Source organism: Lissotriton vulgaris, chromosome 2_1, assembly GCF_964263255.1.
Source record: "Lissotriton vulgaris chromosome 2_1, aLisVul1.2, whole genome shotgun sequence".
In the NCBI taxonomy this organism is placed as follows: Eukaryota; Metazoa; Chordata; class Amphibia; order Caudata; family Salamandridae; genus Lissotriton; species Lissotriton vulgaris.
In genome coordinates, this window is record NC_141687.1 from 294,156,644 (window position 1) to 294,175,973 (window position 19,330).

Here is a 19,330-nt window from a genome sequence, read left to right on the forward strand (position 1 = left end):
CCGCCACGGGATCCAAGATTCTGGCGGTTGCAGGGTGTTGTTGCAGTCCCACAGTCCTCCTCGTAATCGGGCAGTCGGACCAAAGAGGGGGAGGGGTTTGTACTGCCACCGACTGTAGAGCAATCTCAAGGCCGCCGTACTCGTAACCAGGGCCTTAGTCTAGTTTGTTGATTCCCAGGGTCTTTTGACACGATGAAGAAAAGTGTTACATCCAAACTTTTAGAAACTGGAACGAGCAATGTCTCAGGTGGAAGGCGCAGAGTGGCAGGCCAAAGCGTGCTTTGATGGTTGCCTGAAATACATAGGTCTTCTGCTGAAGTGATGAAGACTGAACAACCTAATGTTCCATAGAGAAAGGCAAGCACACCAAGACGAACAGTACCAAAAAACAAAAGCAGCACGTCTAAAAAGCAATATTTGCTGACAGTCACAACATATCTTGTGATGCAAAAGCTTAAATTAGGTTTTGCAATCATATGAGAAAGCAATGAACAAATGCTAGCTACTTGTAATGTCTAATGGCACTTATTTTTATTTACAAAAAAAACATACCTAAAAATAAATTATGTTTTAATGGTTACATTCATACAATGCTCTAGCAAACCAACAATATCCGTTGAGTTTTTTCAAAGTATGCGTTTTGCAAAGTTGTGCTTTTCCAGTTTAAACAAGAATTCATTTAACCTCTTGCCAAGGGACATGGCACGTGAACTGAATGCAAGGACAAGCCCAGATTTTAGGGCCGCTTCAAGCATAGGTCCTATCTGGTAGAGTTTTAGCATGGACAATGGTTCCCTTGGAGGAAACTAGGAGCCTGTGCTTCCTAGGAAATACATTTATACAGACTTACAACAATGATAAAAATAATTCCACACGGGTCTTCATCAGGACCATAGAGGTAGCAACTTCTCACCACAAGTAAAATGTACCAGGAATTATTTCTTGGTACTTGATGCAATTATGAATGACTGACTCCTAAGTTTGCTCTGGAGCAGCCAGCAAGTGACAGAGCGGTTCACTGAAATAGTTTTGTTTTATTCTGCAGCATCAAATCATCATATATATCTTTTAAAAAAAATTAGCCGTGGAATCAAAAACGAACATTCTATGTATTCTAAATAAAATGAATATTTCACAGTTCAGAATTACAATGTGATAGGTGACTGACATATGTATTTCTAAGGCAAATAATCTTTCTTTTTTTGGTACATAAGAAATTATTCACAAAAGTCACCACATTTGTTGGTATTCTGTTTACATAAATGTTGTTTGTCATAAATAAAGACATATCAAAAACAGAAATGGTTTTTAAAGGGGTCCAAACTTCGGCATATTCCATTTTGACTTTAACAGATGGTTACTGTGAGCCATTGAACTCAATGTCTTTTTGATTTATGAAACATAGACTCCGAATTAGAAAATAAGTCAACATTATTTGTTTTGTACATTTTGCACACCTTTTGTTAACGTCCTGTACAAATTACCATCAATGCACCATCAACTCCTTGCCAAATTGTTTAGCATCAGGTACAGTAATTAAATAACTGTTCTTTCATTATTTTAAGTCTTTAAATATGTATTGCCTAGGAAGCACAGGCTCAGAGTTTTCTCTGGGGGAACCATTGTCCTTACTGTACTATATATGCACCCAGGTTCCCATGAATACTGGATGGCCCTGTATTTTGTTTGAGTGCCTGGCAGAGAGGTCAGAATGTCCGATCAGATCAGTAACGAAAACTGTTAATGAAATATCACATGTCCACTCAGTGCAAATCATCGTCTTCGATCCGCGGGCGCTTGCGAGGGTTTGTTTCCATGCTGGGGGATGCGATGTGCGGCACAGTAGCTTGGGTATCCCGAAAACCCTGAGGCTGAGAGAAAAAGCAGACAAACTTTAGTTTTATGAAATATGGTAACATCGGGCACATGTATTAATGTACATCCAAGGTAAGGAGGAAGATTCAATAGTGGCTCGTTCACAGTGAGCTGAAGGGCAGATTTCAATTGTAGCCTACAGCAAGTCTTAGTCTGACCTCCCTACAGACAAAGCCGCCCTACTATTCTCTCAGGCAGTCAATTAACAGACACGAGCTTGCAATACTAACCATGTGCATTACTGTGTTTGGTCCCGGATGCATATCTGAAACATCCCAAATAGGATTTTTTGTTGTAAATCTTTTAATTGATTTTTACTGGTGTAATAACAATAACAAATTAAATCATCTGACGATTAAGGCGAGTACAATGTAAAGTTGCGTTCGAGAAAAGACATACATGTGGTCCTTCAGGCCTTGTTCTATCAATCGCGTAGAGGGGTAGCACAATTGATTTCAACATAGAAATGGGAACAATAGGGGAGGAGTGAAGGATGGGGGGGAGAGTCATTGTTTCAGTTGTAACGTATAGGGGGCCTGAGTTGTATCTCATTGTGTTGAGTGTAACACGCCCATTTTATCTGTGAGGGGAAAAGTGGTTGATCTGGATCAGTGCGGGGTCGTGGGTGGAAGTGTTCCCCCTTGCTGTCCCACCACCTCCATAGGCAGGGGGCCCTGCACTGCCATCCCTCCCCAGTCCAGCTAAGGGTTCCAGCTAGGTTCTGTGGGGAGGAGTTCACTCTCTTTGGGGCCATTCAAAGAATTGCAAGGCATGGAACAGTTGGGTAAGAAGCAAAGAAATTCCAGCTTTATGATGCAAGCAATTCGTGGTTGCCAACAGCATATGAATTTCCTACTGCAGGTCACCTTTTCCTTGGCAAACACCTGCCACATTTTGTGGAACCGGAAGGCCTCAGGAGGGCTCTCCTTCCTTTTCCAGCAAAGTGCAATAAGTTGTTTGGCCCCTCCTGTCATATGGCGAATTAGTTGATGCTATAAAAACAAGGTTTTAGTTTGTAGGAAGAATGGCGCTCTGCTTCTTGACGTTAGTGTCTATGATTGAAAACGTAAGGTATGGTGCTAACTGGGAAGGGAAAACCTTTTAACCCCTTAATCTGTGTAGAAATAACCTACAACATATTCATTTACCCGGCTCCCCTGCACACATATATTATTACAACATATCGTAAAAAGTGTTAATTAGAGCAAAACAGAACAGAATTCTTGGTTGATGTCTTTCGTTCTGTAATACAGTTTGTACAGTGCAGCCAGCCCACACGTGTTTCGTCAGGGAAACCAGTCGTTTCCTGACTCTTCAGGGCTGTATGTAAATACCAGCGCTCAGGGTAGTCACTAGACCGGTGATAATTCCAACCCAGTAGGGTGCAAGCGGAGCTGTGGATAATTATTGATGGTGCTGTACGATGACTGATAATAGAAACTGTCAGGCGAGTAAAACGAATGGAGTAATAGTAATGCCGGTGATAATTTCAACCTGGCACCACTGTGCTGGGTCACAACGTACCTGAAGAAACTGAGTCACTCTTAAATTAAAGGTGGGTGTACACAAATTGTCAAGCCAGTAAAATCGCAAGTCAAGGGTTCGTATCGAAATAAAGTTAGAGAGCGGCGGTAAATGTGGGTAAAAATCAGACACGAGTATGTGTCTATCTCGTCAATTTGTAGTAATAGAGTTACTGCCATCCTGGCGGCTCAGTTGGAACTGTGAGCCCACATTTACCGCCTTACTGCACAAAAACAATCTTGCCTACAACCCAGGCACCCTTGCACCATGGTGCAAGGGTGCCTGTGTTGGTGCTAGGCTGCCGAAACAGCAACAGCGCAGAGGGAAAGGACAGGAATGCACCGTATTGGAAAAATATGGTGAATTCCTGCCTTTTCACTTTGATGTAGGCCAGCACAGCAAGGTGACTTACCGTGCTGTCCTATGCCAAAACCCCATACATGAGGGCCTAGGTATGGCACAGTACCTGCTTAAAGCTACTCCTATGTAGGATTACAAATGTCCTATCTACATAAAAAAAAGGAGACTTCCTCAATACACATCTGCCCATATCTGACACAAAGCAGACCATTTACTGCTAAATTTAAGTTTTGCTCTTCATCTCATCATTCACACCTCATCCAGAAAATCTAGTGCATTGGTAGCAGTAGAATATCGGGCAGGAAAAGTGTGCCCATTTACTGTGCATTATACTGCAAATGAATCTTGGTGCAAGCATGGCGCACTGATCCACTTGTAGGCAAAGTGATGCTGCTTCATGGGACTGACTAAAGTGAAAGGGGCCAAGGTGGCAGGCTGTAAAGGCTAGGCTGTATGCATGCCATTTAAAACACTCTGACACTATCAAATCTGCTTGTACTCCTATTTTTACAGCCCTTAGGACAGCACTTAACAGTTCTGTAAAAGTAAGAGCTGCTTTCTGAGACTTAACGTCTCCTCCTCTCCCCTGCCTACTGTTCCTTCCAGGAGATCTTGGCTAGCAACAGATGCAGGGTAGCTTTGAGGAGAGTGGCTTCTAGTACATTGAGAATTAGGGGGCATATTATCAAGGCGGGCAATTTGAGATTATCGCTGCTTTAGCGGCCGTTTTCAGCCGCAAAGCGGCGATAATATTTTCGCCCTATTAGCAAGCTGTCGCTAACAGCATTTAGTGACAGCTTGTAGGCGATAGCGAGCGGTTTGGGGCCCGCGTTGCATGTTAGCGATATTTATCGCTAATGACATGCAAAGTGGGCGTACCCAACCTGTTAGCAACTGAAAGCAATCGCTATCCCCTATTATCATCGCAGCAGTAGCAATGAAAAAATTTGCGCTAAGCGCGAATATCGCAAAAACCTAACGCCTGCTCAGACCACTTCTTAGCCTCTATATCCAATGGGAGGTGGATGTTCAGGTTAAGACCTTATTAGCGATAATGCCTGAATATCGCTGGATTTCCAGCGATATTCAAGCATTTCGCCGCTATCGCCAGAAATTTTATTGCATTGGAGATAAACGTTGCTAATAGCACGTTATCTCTGTGATAAAATCTGGCGATGAGCGGTGCTAAAAAAAATTTGCTAAGCTTATTTTGCGATAAATATCGTTAGTTGTTGATAATATGCCCCTAGATTCGGCTGACTGAATGAGCTTCAGTTTCTACTTGTCTGCTTACACACCGCGCGTCTATCTGTTAATCTTCTGAAATTACCATAAATTCACTGGTATCCGACTTTATTTTTTCCAGTACTTACAGAAAACCCAAGGCATACAACAATTTGGTAGTCATGGAATCAAAGTTTCCGTGCACCACAAAAGAGCCTTATGAAGCTTTAAGGGTCGCTTTACATGTTATGGTTCAGCCTGCATGGATAAATAGCCACACATTGGAACAGTGATGGGAAACAGGGAAGAATTAGGTAAGAGTGGGGAAGTTATGCCTATTAGTGAAGCACGCAAAAAGAAATAAAGGCAGAACCAATGTGCTTCTATTGAAACAGTGGAGGTCCAACTATTGCCAACAGTGTGTCATTCCTGTGGCAGATACACTAATAAACCATTGTCTCATCTAGAATAGACAGACTAAAAATTCAAATATTCCTGCAAAAGTGACTAGAATTTAAATAGATTGTCCTTTTACTATAGAAAGATTCTCTAAATATAACCAATTCATGTTACAAGCAGAACTAGGTAAGGTGGTTGCCAATGTGGCGAAAAGGGAAACCTAGGTAACATGATTGGCAGTGATCGTAAAAAGGAACCTCGGTAAGGTGACTTCCAGTGTGGCTAAAGGGGAACAAAGGTAAGGTGATTGCTAATGTGGCGTAAATGGGAACCTAGGTAACATGATTGCCAATGATCGTAAAAGGGAACCTAGGTAACATGATTGCCAATTATCGTAAAGGGAAACCTAGGTAACATGATTGTCAATGATGGTAAAGGGGAACCAAGTCAACATGATTGCCAATTATCATAAAAGGGAATCTAGGTAACATGACTGCCAGTGATCGTAAAGGGGACTCTAATGAAATGAATGAAGTCTACAGGTATGCCTAGATGTGGTCCAGGTGGCTCACTGGGTCACAGGACGCAGTTTGCAACTCACCTTGGAGGTCTAATAAGGCTGTGACTGGTCTGGGGTTGTTTGTGTATTTGTCAAGAGGGGACATCACATAGCTGGACTCTTCTTATCTGAGCAAGAGCACAATTGTTTTTCATAAGACCTATCCCAGATAGTACTAACACAGTAATTAAAAAAAATATGGACTAGAGTTCCAGCCAAGAACAGATCAGTGCCAAATTCAAGCAACCTCCCATCACTTTCCTTTTTCTCAGCAGAGCAAAAATCTTAAAACAGGTTCTTGGGACACAACAATGTAGAACAAAAACATCTTTGGTTCACCCAACTGTAAGTTCACAGAGTATGAAGACAATGGTGTAGATAATATAATAAAATAACAGAATACCAACATAGCTGCCACCTATAAACTTAAAATCTGGAAAGCCAAGAAAAACTACTTCTCTGATCACATCTTCCAAACTTTGAACCTTTTGGATTATTCCATAGTAAATCAGAACTAAAATCTTCTTCAACTACTTTTATCTTGATCAATAGTTCAATTGTTGTTGATCAATTGTTGTTCAGCAAGTTTAAAATAATAAGTGTCAATATCTAGGTAGGAAAAATCCTGCACCTGAAAACCTTCCTCTGTCAAGTCACAACATCCAAACAGCCGATTCTTTAAACTGTTTTACTCCAATTGGTGGGGCTGATCTTGAGGCTTTTGTTCCAAGTTGTGTTTCAACTGCTGGACTTATTTGTGTACTTAAAACAAGTTATTTTCACATATTGCATGGAAAACTAATTCTGAAACATCTTAAAAAAACAGAGTACACAAGATCAACAATTTCGGGCTATCTCTCACCATTTATTGGCAAACTTTCGGCACAACAGGTCTATAAACAGCTGCGCGGATTACCTTTTGGATATCTACCAAGCAGGATTCCGGCCAGGACGCAGCAAGGAAGTGGTGATCCTATCAGTTTAGTACAACCTTTATTGTCAGGTCAACAATAAGGGTGCTGGGGCAATTGTACTTTTAGATCTATCAGCAGCTTTCAATACTATAGTACATTCCACCACAAAAAAATCTCTAGTCGAATGGGGCTGGTGCTGAGCTGCTAAGTCATCAGATTGATTTCAAATTTCTACTGGATTGGCAGCAGATGGCAAAGTTACCAACTTTAGATTCCATACCTACGCAAATTAACTATGAAGTCCCACATAGGTCAATTCTGCTGCAACTGCTTTTTTACTTCGCTCCCCCTACAACACCTCGGTGCTTATTTCCGTATGTATGTGGACGACACTCACTAATCATATTTCAATTATCTAATCGGAGTAAAATATGAACATTACAAAAGATGGAAAGACTTTGACCAACTGCATTACATTAACACACAAATTGATGTTTTCAAACTTCCTGAAGATAAATCTCACAAAAAAAATATGCTGCTAACGCCCAAAACATCTCCTTAATGACTCACATCTTTTTGGCCTGTATTTATGCCACCCCTTCCACCCACAGTTAAGGTCATAAGCAATGTTGGTATCCATCTCAACACCAACCTATCACTCCAAACCCAAGTGGCAAAAGCATCTTGTATGTGATTTGGCCAAATCAGGACCTTGAATAAACCTTCACCTCACACTGACAGCAACTTAAACATACTGATAAAACAATGCACTGATTCAATTTAGGTTGGATTACACTTTGGTCTTTTATTTGTCCACCCCTGGAAAAACTTCTCAATCGACTTTGACATGTGTAAAATGCCACTGCCTGTCTTTTATTTGGCATCTCAAAACCAAGATATCAACATTCCTATTAACCCTGAACTGGCTATCTATTTGGCCTACCATCACCTTTAAATGCTTTCTGACTGTACATACAATCTTACATCGCCACTGCCCTACCCTTCTTACCCCATATATTTACTTTATCAGCAAGACAAAACCTTATACTATACCAATTAGTGGTTGATAACCATGTAAAAACTAGAATGGGGCAGATCTCTCTCCATCGCTGTTGTCAAAGTGTGGAACTCTCCCAGCTGGCATTCACTCAGAACCAAATTCAGGAAGCCATTACCACCTGGATATTTAACCAATAACTTATTTTTCTTTCTTTTTAGACTAGTTATATTACCTGCTATCACACTACATGCTCTCTACAAATAAATATAGTGTAATGTAATACCTGGTTTAGCTTTAGACCTGGTTGCAATGAAAGGGAGAATTCAAGGGTAAACCTGAAGACCATGTAGGCTAAGTAGATCAAGAAAGAGGGAAGCTGGAAAAGTGGATATTTCACTTCTCAGTATATGCTATCAACTCAAACCATGTCACATGCTTGGTACAGTAAGTGATATTTTTGCACATTTCATTTACTAATTTCTAGTGAAAGAATGTGGATTGTCTTGTAGCATAACACAAATGATAAGTTACTTTGTCACACAAAGCAGATGTCTCTTGAAAAGGACATGGATATGTGCAATCTGAGATGTCACTGCACCAAACGGTAGGGGGGATTTTGTGCACAAATGAACTAGGATTCAACACCAGTTTGCAAACAGGAATGAAACAGAAACAAATTATTCTTTGAACTTCGGAAGTAATCAATGCCAACCTTAGACAGGCCTCAAATAACTCAAGTTCAGAATGTCTGCTGTACAAAAAACACTTCTGTTTGATTCTAAAAAAATGCTTCAACATTACTATCATTTAGAAAGCAGCTGAAAACCTGGTTGTTCAATTATTAATTCCTCCTATTTCCGGGCCCAACCTTCAATTTATCTGTCAAAGCGCCAAGACACCCTTGGGTAAACGTGCGCTCAATAAATTGCATAAAATAAAATAAATAATAAAATAAATTTAATGGGCAAATCATCTGCCCCCAATAGAATACAAATCTAGCCACAAATAGGATACACATGACCACTGACTTACCTCTTAGTTCATTAACTGCATTGTCATCAGGGCATGGGCAGGAATGTTTCTCAAATCATGTTTAAAAACTATCACTTTTAATAAATACCTACCAGAAGCATGAAGTGGTAGTACACTTATTTGCAATCAGCAGATTTTCCATCGAAATAGCAACAACATTTCCCACTGACGTGGTTTTACTGATAAAACTATATAGAGTACAATGTTTGGAAATCACCTTTCTGCAAATATGTGTCATTTGCACACCATCAAGTCAAGTGTTCTGATTTATTTAAATATTTCTTTGCATCACACTTCTAAATTACAAAATAAATATTGTTTTGTAATTCCCGATATATTTTGAACTACTTCTACTATTTATTTACAAGCTGTTTAAATGGTGCATGTTAGGGAAGAAAACAAGTTACTTACCTGTAACTGTAGTTCTCCAGTATTGGAAGCTTTCATAGATTCACATTCCTGAATCAGTTCCCTGTCTAAGCAATGCTTAGCAGTATAGGTAACTGAAAAAAGGCCTAGGCCTATTTCCCTTTTTTAACCCATAACCTTTGTTATGTAAAAAAAGACCAAACTTTTCCCTTAGCCAATCAGAGCTCCTCACCCTCTAGAACCCTCCTGAGAGAACCTCTTGCCCCTCAGATTTTTGGGCACTTGTGCTATAACACTCTTTGTGCCTAATCCGAGGTGAGCCTCTCAGGGGAGGAGGGTGGGCGTATGTGAATCTATGAAAGCTTTCAATACTGGCGAACTACAGTTACAGGTAAGTAACTTGTTTTCAAACTCCAGTATTGGAGCTTTCATAGATTCACATACCTGAATCAGAATAGCGAGCAGTAAATCATAGCACATTTTGTTTTGACACCTACTTCTCCCCAACAGATAACACGTCATTCTCTCGTAGCAATAGCTGTATAAAAAATGTTCATAGACCAATTGCTCATAAACATTATAACAAACAGTGTACAATAATAAAATGTCCTTAGCTTACCAACCAAGGAAGGAGGATGACAAGAAGGCTCACCGTTATTGGAAAAGATTCCTCAGTACAGCTTGTCCCACTGCTACATCGCTTCTGGCGTGGGCGTCCAGGCAGTAATGTCTGGTAAAGGTATGCATACTCCTCCAGGTAGCCGCTCTGCAGATGTCCTGAATAGAAACGCCTGAAAACAGAGCAGTAGAGGTTAATACCGCTCTTGTTGAATGTGCACGAACAGGTGCACTTAACGGCTTTCCCACCGCCTGATGACAGAATTGAATGGCGTTTGAGATCCATCGTGCAATTCCCCGTTTCGACAACAGGAATCCTTTCCTGGGGGCACTAAAAGCCACAGACAATTGTGTTGATTTTCTGAAAGTTCTTGTCCTTTGTAAATAAAATTTCAGACAACGCAGAACATTCAGAGTGTGGAGAGTTCTCTCTGCGGCTGTAGATGGTTGAGGGACGAATCTCCTAAGGATCAATGGCTCACTCAAGTGGAAATCCGTTGGCACCTTTGGAGTAAATATCGGATTTGTTCTGAGCACTAACCTGTCCTCTCTGAATTGCAGAAAAGGTTCTTGCGTTGTAAGTGCCTGTATTTCTCCCACTCTCCTGGCTGATATCAGAGCTATTAATAGACCCACTTTCCAGGATAGGAATTTTAGATCAGTTTTATGAATTGGTTCAAATGGTGGTTTCATCAATTGTGATAAAACAATATTCAGTTGCCATAGAGGAGGTGGAGGCCTGACAGGTGGGTAGATTCTAAACAACCCTTTCATGAACTGCTTTACAATCCTCTCCAACCACAGAGATGGACCCATTGAACTTCTCCTGTATCTAGAGATTTCCGCAAAATGCTTTTTAATAGAGGCATGGGCCAATCCAGAATTTGCCAGCCTTAGTATAGATGAGATGATTTGATATGCCTCTGCTTGCAGAGGATGTAAGTCGTTCTCCTGACACCACCAGCAGAATCTTTTCCATTTCATCCTATATGTCTTATTAGTGCTTTCAGCCCTCGCCTTTCTCTACATTCTGTCGGAATGTTTAAATCGATGAAATTCTCTGTAGTCAGGAGCCAGGTTGCTAATTGCAGTAATGTCGGGTTTGGATCCCGCACTTTTTCCTGAGCCATAGTCAATAGTTCTGGTATTGGCTGTGGACGTATTGGCTCTTTTTCTTGTAAAAGGAGCAGTTCCGTGAACCAGTGCTGCCTGGGCCACCACGGGGCTATTAGTATTATCGTGCACAGTTCCTTCTTCATCTTCGTGAGGAGGGGAATCAGCGGAAAAGCGTAGGCAAAGATGCCTGACCATGCCATCGAAAACGCATTCCCCCATGATCCTCTTTGGTGATGCCATTTCTTGTTCTGGGCTGTGGCAAACAGATCCACTGTTGGTACTCCTCATTTGGCAAAGATTGCCAGTAGTGTTTCATGATCGAGTTCTCACTCGTGGCAGGCCGTCTTTTGCCTGCTGAGAGTGTCCGCTGTCGTGTTCTGATCCCCTGGAAGATTACAGCCTTCAGAGTCACCTTGTGATTTATAGCCCCTTTCCATATTTTCTGAGCTTCTCTTGACAGAAAGAGCGATCTTGTGCCCCCCCTGTTTGTTTATATAGTGCATTGCGGTCATGTTGTCCGTCCGCACGAACACCAATCTTCCTTCCACTCTTGGCAGGAACGCCAACAATGCCAATCCTATTGTCCTTAACTCCAACAGGTTTATGTGAAGGTGTTGTTCCTTTTGTTTCTATCGGCTGCTGACTTGTAACTCTTGGAGGACTGCTCCCCATCCTTCGAGAGAGGCATCCGTGGTAACCACAAGTGGAGCTGGTACGGTCAGGAAGGAGAGACCCACCAAGATATTGCTTCTGCGAGTCCACCACTCTATTTCCTGCAACATTGGTTGCGTGACTTTGACCTTGTCCTCGAAGGATCCCTTTGCTTGGCACCACTGTAGATCTAGCGCCTCTTGTAATGGACGCATTCTCAATCGACACAGGGAAATGAGTAGTATGCATGAAGACATCGTCCCCAGAAGTGATTGGTATTTTCGGACTGAAAGACACTTTCTTCTCCTGAACTCTTTGGCCAGAGAGACGAGTCTCAATTGTCTTTCTATGGATGGGAATGCCTAGTTTTGAGACATATCTAGGATTGCAACCAGAAACGTGATCCTTCTGGATTGATGAAGAGACGATTTTTCTACAATTAAAGTCAGACCCAGATCTGCAAACAAGTCCATGCAAGCCACAGTTGAAGCTTGAGCCTCCTTCTGCGATGGTGCCTTTATCAACCAGTCGTCTAAGTATGGGAATATTTGGTGTTTTTGTCTTCGCAGATACGCTGCCACCAGTGCCAGACAGTTTGTAAAAATGATCGGGGCATATTTGAGGCCGAATGGCAGCACTTTGAACTGGTAATGTTTTTTGGCCACTGTAAATCGAAGGTATTTTCTGTGGGAAGGATGGATGGGGATATGAAGTATGCATCCGGTAAATCTAAGGAGGTCATCTTATCTCCCGGGTTTAAGAGTAGCAGAATATCTTGGAGGGTCACCATTCTGAATGACTGTTTCTTGAGATAGGCATTTAGAGACCGTAGGTCCAGGATCGGACGCCACTTGAGCCCATCCTTCCAGATCAAGAAGAAACGGGAATAAAATCCTTTCCCTCTTTGGGAGTTCGGTACCGGTTCTATTGCTCCCTTTCGGAGCATTGCCCAAATATCCCGACGCATTTGAGGTAGGTGTTTGACTTCTTGATACCTAGGTGGCGTGAAAGGAGGGAAGTGTAGAAATTCTAGAGTACGTCCAAATTTTACTATGTGGAGGACCCATTTGTCCGATGTTATTCTCTGCCACTGACATAAGTACTAAGTTACTCTTCAACCCAGGGGAACATTTGACGGGGTAGGAGGATAAAAATCCAGAGTTTGAAGTCTGTCATTGTCTTTTGTGGTTGTCTTTACCTGGACGACCTCCTCGTCCTCTGGGAGCGGACTTAGAGTAGTTTCCAGACTGCCTCTGGCCGTATTGCTGCTGATAGTGCTGTGATGAGGAAGAATAGGAGGTATTTCTTCCTTGTTGTTATCCACCTCTATAAGATGGTTGTCTTCTTCCACGGGCGCCTCGAAAGGGCACCTTCCGATACTGCAACGTACCCAAGGCCTTCGCCGTATCCGTGTCCTTTTTAATACTCTGCAGGGTCTCATCTTCCAGACGTCCAAATAAATCCTCCCCATCAAAAGGTAGATCCAGAATCTTATTTTGGACCTCCGGTCTAAAGGCAGTGGCCCTCAGCCAACCCTGGCGCTGTAAAACTGCTGCTCCACCTAGCGAGCGAAAGGCTGTGGTAGCTATGTCCATGGCACACTCGATGACTTTAGCTGAAGTCCTTTCACCTTCCTGCAGAATCTTTTTTGCCTCCTGTTTACTGTCTTCCAGAAGGAGGTCAACATATGGTGCTTTATCGCACCACATCTGCCTGTCATATCTGCCCAGGATGGCAAGGGCATTAGCTGCTCGGACTAGGAGAGCTGACATTGAGGAGAATCTTTTACCTGCATTGTCCAAACGCCGTCCCTCCCTGTCCGGAGGTGCAGAAATAGGTGCTGACGGGTTCTTCGATTTTTGTTGCGCTGCCTGCAAAATGATAGAGTCCGGTTTTGGATGGCCCAGCAAACACGCCGTAGCGTCCGAATGCGCCTTATACTTCTTGTCCAACCTGGCGAGCGCAGGTGTAACTGTCGCTGGGGTTGTCATCACCTGTAAACCTTCGTATTATACATGGTCGATGATTGGTATGGATCTGAACGATTTTTGATAGGGCTCTTTAAAGGTCATAAAGAAAACATTCTGCCTGAGTTGTCTTCATAGGAAGCTGAAATCTTTTTGCAGCCCTTTCCATCAAGTTGTGGAATCCACCAATATCCACTGGTGGAGAATCCGCCGATCCTTGAGTAGGTGATGGTGGAGATGGGATTAGATAGTCATCCCATTCTTTGTGGGCTTCCGTTAGCTCCCCCTCCTCATGGTCCTCGTCATCCGTGGTAACCGTATCCTGGCGCTGTTTATTTATTTATTTATTTTTAATATTTATAAAGCGCTACATTTACCCGTAGGCGTCTTGGCGCTGATAAACCAGTTATTTGAGACTGACTATAGACGTTGAAGTGATTATTGAGTGAACAGCCAAGTTTTCAAAAGTTTACGGAATTGAAGAAGAGTGGGACTTTGTCTGATGTTAAGTGGCAGGGTGTTCCATAGCTTGGGGGCAGCCACCAAGAAACGCCGATCGCCCCAGGTGACAGTTTTGGTGCGGGGAATGACTAGTTGATTGAGAGTGGCCGACCTTAAGGCCCTGGAGGGATTGTATTGTTGTAATTGATCTTTTAGAAAGTGGGGTCCTTGATTATTGAGTGCTTTGAATACAATGCAGAGGGATTTGAATTGGATTCTTTTTTGCACAGTGAGCCAGTGAAAGTCCTTTATGTTATTGGAGATGGATTCAAATTTTGTTTTGCCAGCTAGCAGGCGAGCTGCCGTGTTTTGGATAGTCTGCAGTTTGGTGATAACTCTGGATTGAACGTTAAGGAAAAGACCATTGCAATAATCCAGGGAGGACAGGACAAGAGAGGTGACCAGTGTCTTGATGGCTGAATCAGGAAGAAAAGGGCGTATTTTCCTGATCATCTTGAGTTTCAAGTGTGCTGTGGACACTGTTTTGTTGGCATGGTCCATAAAATTTAGGCCATCATCAAAGATGATGCCAAGGTTCCTGACTTTGGCAGTAGGGGTAGGAGGGGTGCCGAAGGTCTCTGGCCACCAGCTTGAGGGCCAAGCTGGCAGGAGTGTTCCAAAAATGAGTACCTCGGTTTTTTCAGAATTCAACTTTAGACAGTTGGTGGACATCCATTCTCCTATGTCTAGGAGCCCTTTCTTGAATTTTTCGGCCACTTGATCTCCGTCCCCTTTGATTGCCAACACTAGTTGGGTATCATCGGCGTAGGAGGTTAGGCTCATCCCGTGTGCTTTGATGGTTTTAGCAAGGTCCGACACATAGATATTAAACAGTGTCGGACTCAGGGATGAGCCTTGAGGAACGCCACATGGAGCAGAGAGTTGGGCCGATTGATAGGGGACCTAAGGCGTCTGTGGAGTAGTGTCCAGTAGCGATACTCTGCTGCGGACTGGAGTAGCCGGAATAGAACGGGGACATGAAAGAGGAACTTCCTGAGGGACAACTGATGGAGGAAACCTCTTCTTATAATCTTGCAACATGAACTGCAAGTCCATCATCATTGAAGATGGCATAGCGACCATCTCCTCCTGATGTCCTTACTGGTAACGATGCTGTGAGAGGCTGTGATATTCTTCATAACCCTCCTGACATTTTACATAGAGTTGCGATGGACTACTGGCGTACGCGAAGGGTCCGTCATCCTCCTCCTCATCCGACTCTTCCGTCTCCAAAAGGTGCAATGAAACCAGAGGAGTAATCTTACTTGGGGAAGTCACAGCTGGTGTGATCTTTTTCTGTTTTTCTCCAGTTTTTCTCGTCGACGAGCCCGTCGACGAGATCGCCGTCGATACTACCGTTGACAGTGTTGTTGTCGTTGACACTGCACTGGATCCATTCCTCGCCGACATAGTAATCGTCGTCGACGTTCCCGTTGTCATCACCGTCGACGATGATCCCGTCGTCGACATGGTTGTCGCCATCTCTGTCGTCATCGATGTTGTCGTCGCCGATGTTACCGGCGTCGATGTTACTGGAGTCGACGCTCCTATCGACGCTGATGCCGTTGACACTATTACAATCAATGGTAGCTTCTGTACCTCTGTGGTCGTCGCCGTAGATGATGACTTCTTCGTCAACACTCACGTCGACGATCCCATCGACGATGTCGATTTTTTGCTTTTCCCCTCAGGAATACTAGGGGAAGGCTTCTTGAAGGACTCTTGAACCAAAGGTGGTGTCTTTGAAGGCTCAGAAGAGGCTCTCTTGGATATTTTTCCCTTAGAAGTGTGTCCTTTACTATCCTTTTCACTTGGCTGAGGAAATTTGGAAGGACTACTCCCTGAAAACCCTTGAGTGGTCTTTTTCAGGGCCTAATCAGGATGTTCCCCTGAGGAATGAGCCTAAGGAGATCTTGTTCTTTTTTGAGATCTCCTAGACGAAGGGGAGGATTCTTGATAACTATCATTAGAACCCATTGAAACCACTTCCTTTCTGGCTTTGATCTTCTGAAGCCAAATTAAAAGGCGTCCGTCACGATCTCCAAGGGTCTTGCTAGAGAAAGTGCGACACACCTTGCAATCCTTTGCTTGGTGGTCCGGGTGAAGACAATAAATGCAGTATTCTTGTGGGTCATCAGTGTAGAGTCTCTTTTTAGAGCAGGTGGCACAGGCTCTAAAAAGACCCTTTTTCTATTTTCCAGACATTCTACAGGATGTAGATGAGAAACAAGTAACAAGATTCTCAAATCCACAAGAAAATAGAATGAAATAAATCTTCTACAAGGTTGGAAATCCAGAGTTTGAGCAGAGCTCAAAGGAGACTCCCTAGCACAAGGCGCCGGTAGAAAATCTGAGGGGCAAAAGGTTCTCTCAGGAGGGTTCTAGAGGGTGAGGAGGTCTGATTGGCTAAGGGAAAAGTTTTGTCCTTTTTTACATAACAAAGGTTATGGGTTACAAAAGGGAAATGGGCCTAGGCCTTTTTTCAGTTAGCTACACTGCTAAGCATTTCTTTTTATATACCGGAGACTCCCGTCTCCGGTAGACGGCGAAATGATTCAGGTATGTGAATCTATGAAAGCTCCAATACTGGAGTAAAAAATGACATCTCACAGCCTTTTGTTTCACAATGATTGACAGCTCTCATGACAAAAACCTATAACCGTAATAGGAGAAAAAAAATGTATAAATCATTTTCCAGGAAAAGATGAAATTAGTAATAAGTAAAACTCACATTTGACCTCTGTTCTTAAACAGACAGCAAATGTGGCATGATAAAAACAAGATTTAAAGGCTTTATTGCTCATTCACTTTCTGATTGAACAGAACACCTGTTCCTTCCAGCTTAAGTTCACTTGCCAGAAGAGTAGGTACTAAAAATAGCTTTCCCTAAAAAAATCTGAATTGGCATAGTGTGTGCGCAAGTAGATTTTTCAAGGCCTGTTAAGGACCACTTCCCTGGTACTCTCAGTGCTGGACTATAGCTGTGAAGCCCAATGGAAGGGCCTCGTCCCCATGATTCAGCCCTGCAGGGCCAGGTTACAACTCTCCCTCCATTAAGCCTTCCAGCGCTTCATCATGTCTGTGATGCCCATGGGAGGGAGGGCCCTCATCTCATACCCATCGTCCAGTGTTGTGTGGGCCCAGCGGAAGAAGTCAGTCCATGGCTGGGAACCCTCAATGAATCAATAAAATCACTCTCTGCCCCTCCATCACCTGCTTCTAAACGTGACGCACAGGCTCCACCCTCATCCACTCTGTCCATGAATACACAGCAGTATACTTACCCAACTTGTGGTTTCGCCAACAAAACATTTAAAAGGGCTATCGAAAATTAGTGAGTGCAATTTTGGATGTTTTGCCAGTAATGTCCTTTCTAGAATCAAGCCTTTAATTTCTTTAACAGAAAAAGCACATGATATTGTGAGAAAGTTATGGGTCTTGAAACAAGCAGTCCTGTGTTGCAATCAAGGTTCGCTCCTACTTGGTCAAGTTGTTTTGATTGTGGGAAAATCATGTCCTCCCAATGCTTTTGTCTACTTATCTGCCATTAGATCATGGACTGATTGGCCATTATCTGAATGAAAAGACTTTACACAAGGTGACTATTTGTCTAGGGCCGTTTTATTCTCTGGTTTTACACTCTTCCTTTTTAAGAACCTCTAAGACCAAAGTCACCTGTTTACGTCACCACCCATGCCCCAAGTCTTGGCTTCCAGTTACCATGTTAACAAATGGTGGACTCACAGTAGTAGGTCATTGCTGCAGAGACCAGTGGAGAGGGGCACGTAGTGCAGCAATGGTGCCATGGGGGGTAACTGGGTAACCCCTCCACAGGCAGGACAGTCCAAACAGATCCATAATTTGACTAATGTGGGCCCAATTACCACCGCACCTGCTGCACTATTGAAGGCTGTATTCCTGAGAGGGGCTTCTTCCTTTGGGCCTGCCGCCTGGGTCCTGCACTGCAAGGCTCAGGGTAGGGCATCCTCTGCCCTGAGCCTCAGAGCATCGGAACATAGCTGCAAGGCCCATGGAAGAGGATCCATTGGCACTGCAATTTTGCCATGGGCTCAAATGCAAACTTACAGCGTCCCCCTACTGCCTCGTCAACTACATCCACAGTAAAGTACAGTCATAATTTGGGAGCATTCAGCACCCAATACCCCTGTGTGTGGTACCACTGCACCTGCTGCACTATTTATGGCTAGGTTTATGACATGACCTCAATTACACAGACATGGTACGGCTCTTTGAATCCCAGAAGAGTTGGCCACAATCCCCAGGCAGCGCAGCCATGGCCTAGTGCTGGGAAGCCAGTGAAGGAGTGGGGGGGGAGGCACCTTTTCCTGGGCCTCGCAGCCATTGTCTAGTGCTGTGAGGCCCAATAGAGGGTAATCCAAAAGCTTTGGCCTTGCAGCCATGATCCTGTAATGTGAGGCCCAGTGGAGGGGGCCTCCTCCACTGGGCCTCACAGCCATGGTCTAGAACTGTTACCCAGGGAGAGAGGCCCTCCTAGTCTGCAAGGCAGTGAGAGCTCCCTTCCCTGGGATTACTCCTTTGGGCCTCACGGTCATTGTCTAGCGCTACAAGGCCCAGAGGAGGAAAAGCCCGTTGCCCTTATGACTCAGTGATGCGAGGCCAATAGACAGCCCAATGAGTGCAAAACAAAAGCGCGTCTGACAGCTTCTAGTTAGATCGGATTGGGGAGGAGTCACAGAAGTAATAAGGGTAAAGAAAGAGAATTTGTGGCACAGTTGTCCCGGGCTCCATAGGCGCGAACTAGGAGCAGGGCCTGGGCAGCTTCTTACATTGCCCGTGTGTAGCACCAGCCATGCCAGTGGCCAAGACCTTATTAAATGCACTGTAGGGATATACCAGATGAGGGCTCAGAAAGACTTGCAATGTTCCCCACTGTATCTATTGAGTCTCTGCTTACATTCCAACTGAATATATGCTGGTTGTCTTATGTCAAATAATAATCAGCAAAGTTATTTGCATTCTTACTTCGAAATGCTGCTCTGCTTTAGACTTTTATGAGTTCTTAGAGTAGTTTCATCATGCAGCAACATACAGCTGGCTGTACTCCTTCCTCTGCATGGTGTTACCTTACGAAAACTAGTAGCTGTGGAGGTGAAGCACATCATATGCTGGAGAACTAAGGTGCCCAATTTCCTATTTCAAGTGGACTTCAAGCAATCAGGAAGGGTGGAACTTCGGGCTC

The 19,330-nt window shown here is 43.5% G+C and overlaps 1 protein-coding gene across 1 annotated transcript in view; it reads right to left on the reverse strand.

Moving 5' to 3' along the window:
* Positions 1-518: 518 nt before the first annotated feature.
* Positions 519-19,330, reverse strand: part of RAD51C (RAD51 paralog C) — a 375,353-nt gene continuing 356,541 nt past the window's right edge. Inside the window, exon 9 of the mRNA XM_086954987.1 lies at positions 519-1,871. Within this exon, the coding sequence (XP_086811113.1) occupies positions 1,764-1,871 (108 nt within the window). The 3' untranslated portion in view covers positions 519-1,763. The remainder of the gene's footprint in view (positions 1,872-19,330) is intronic.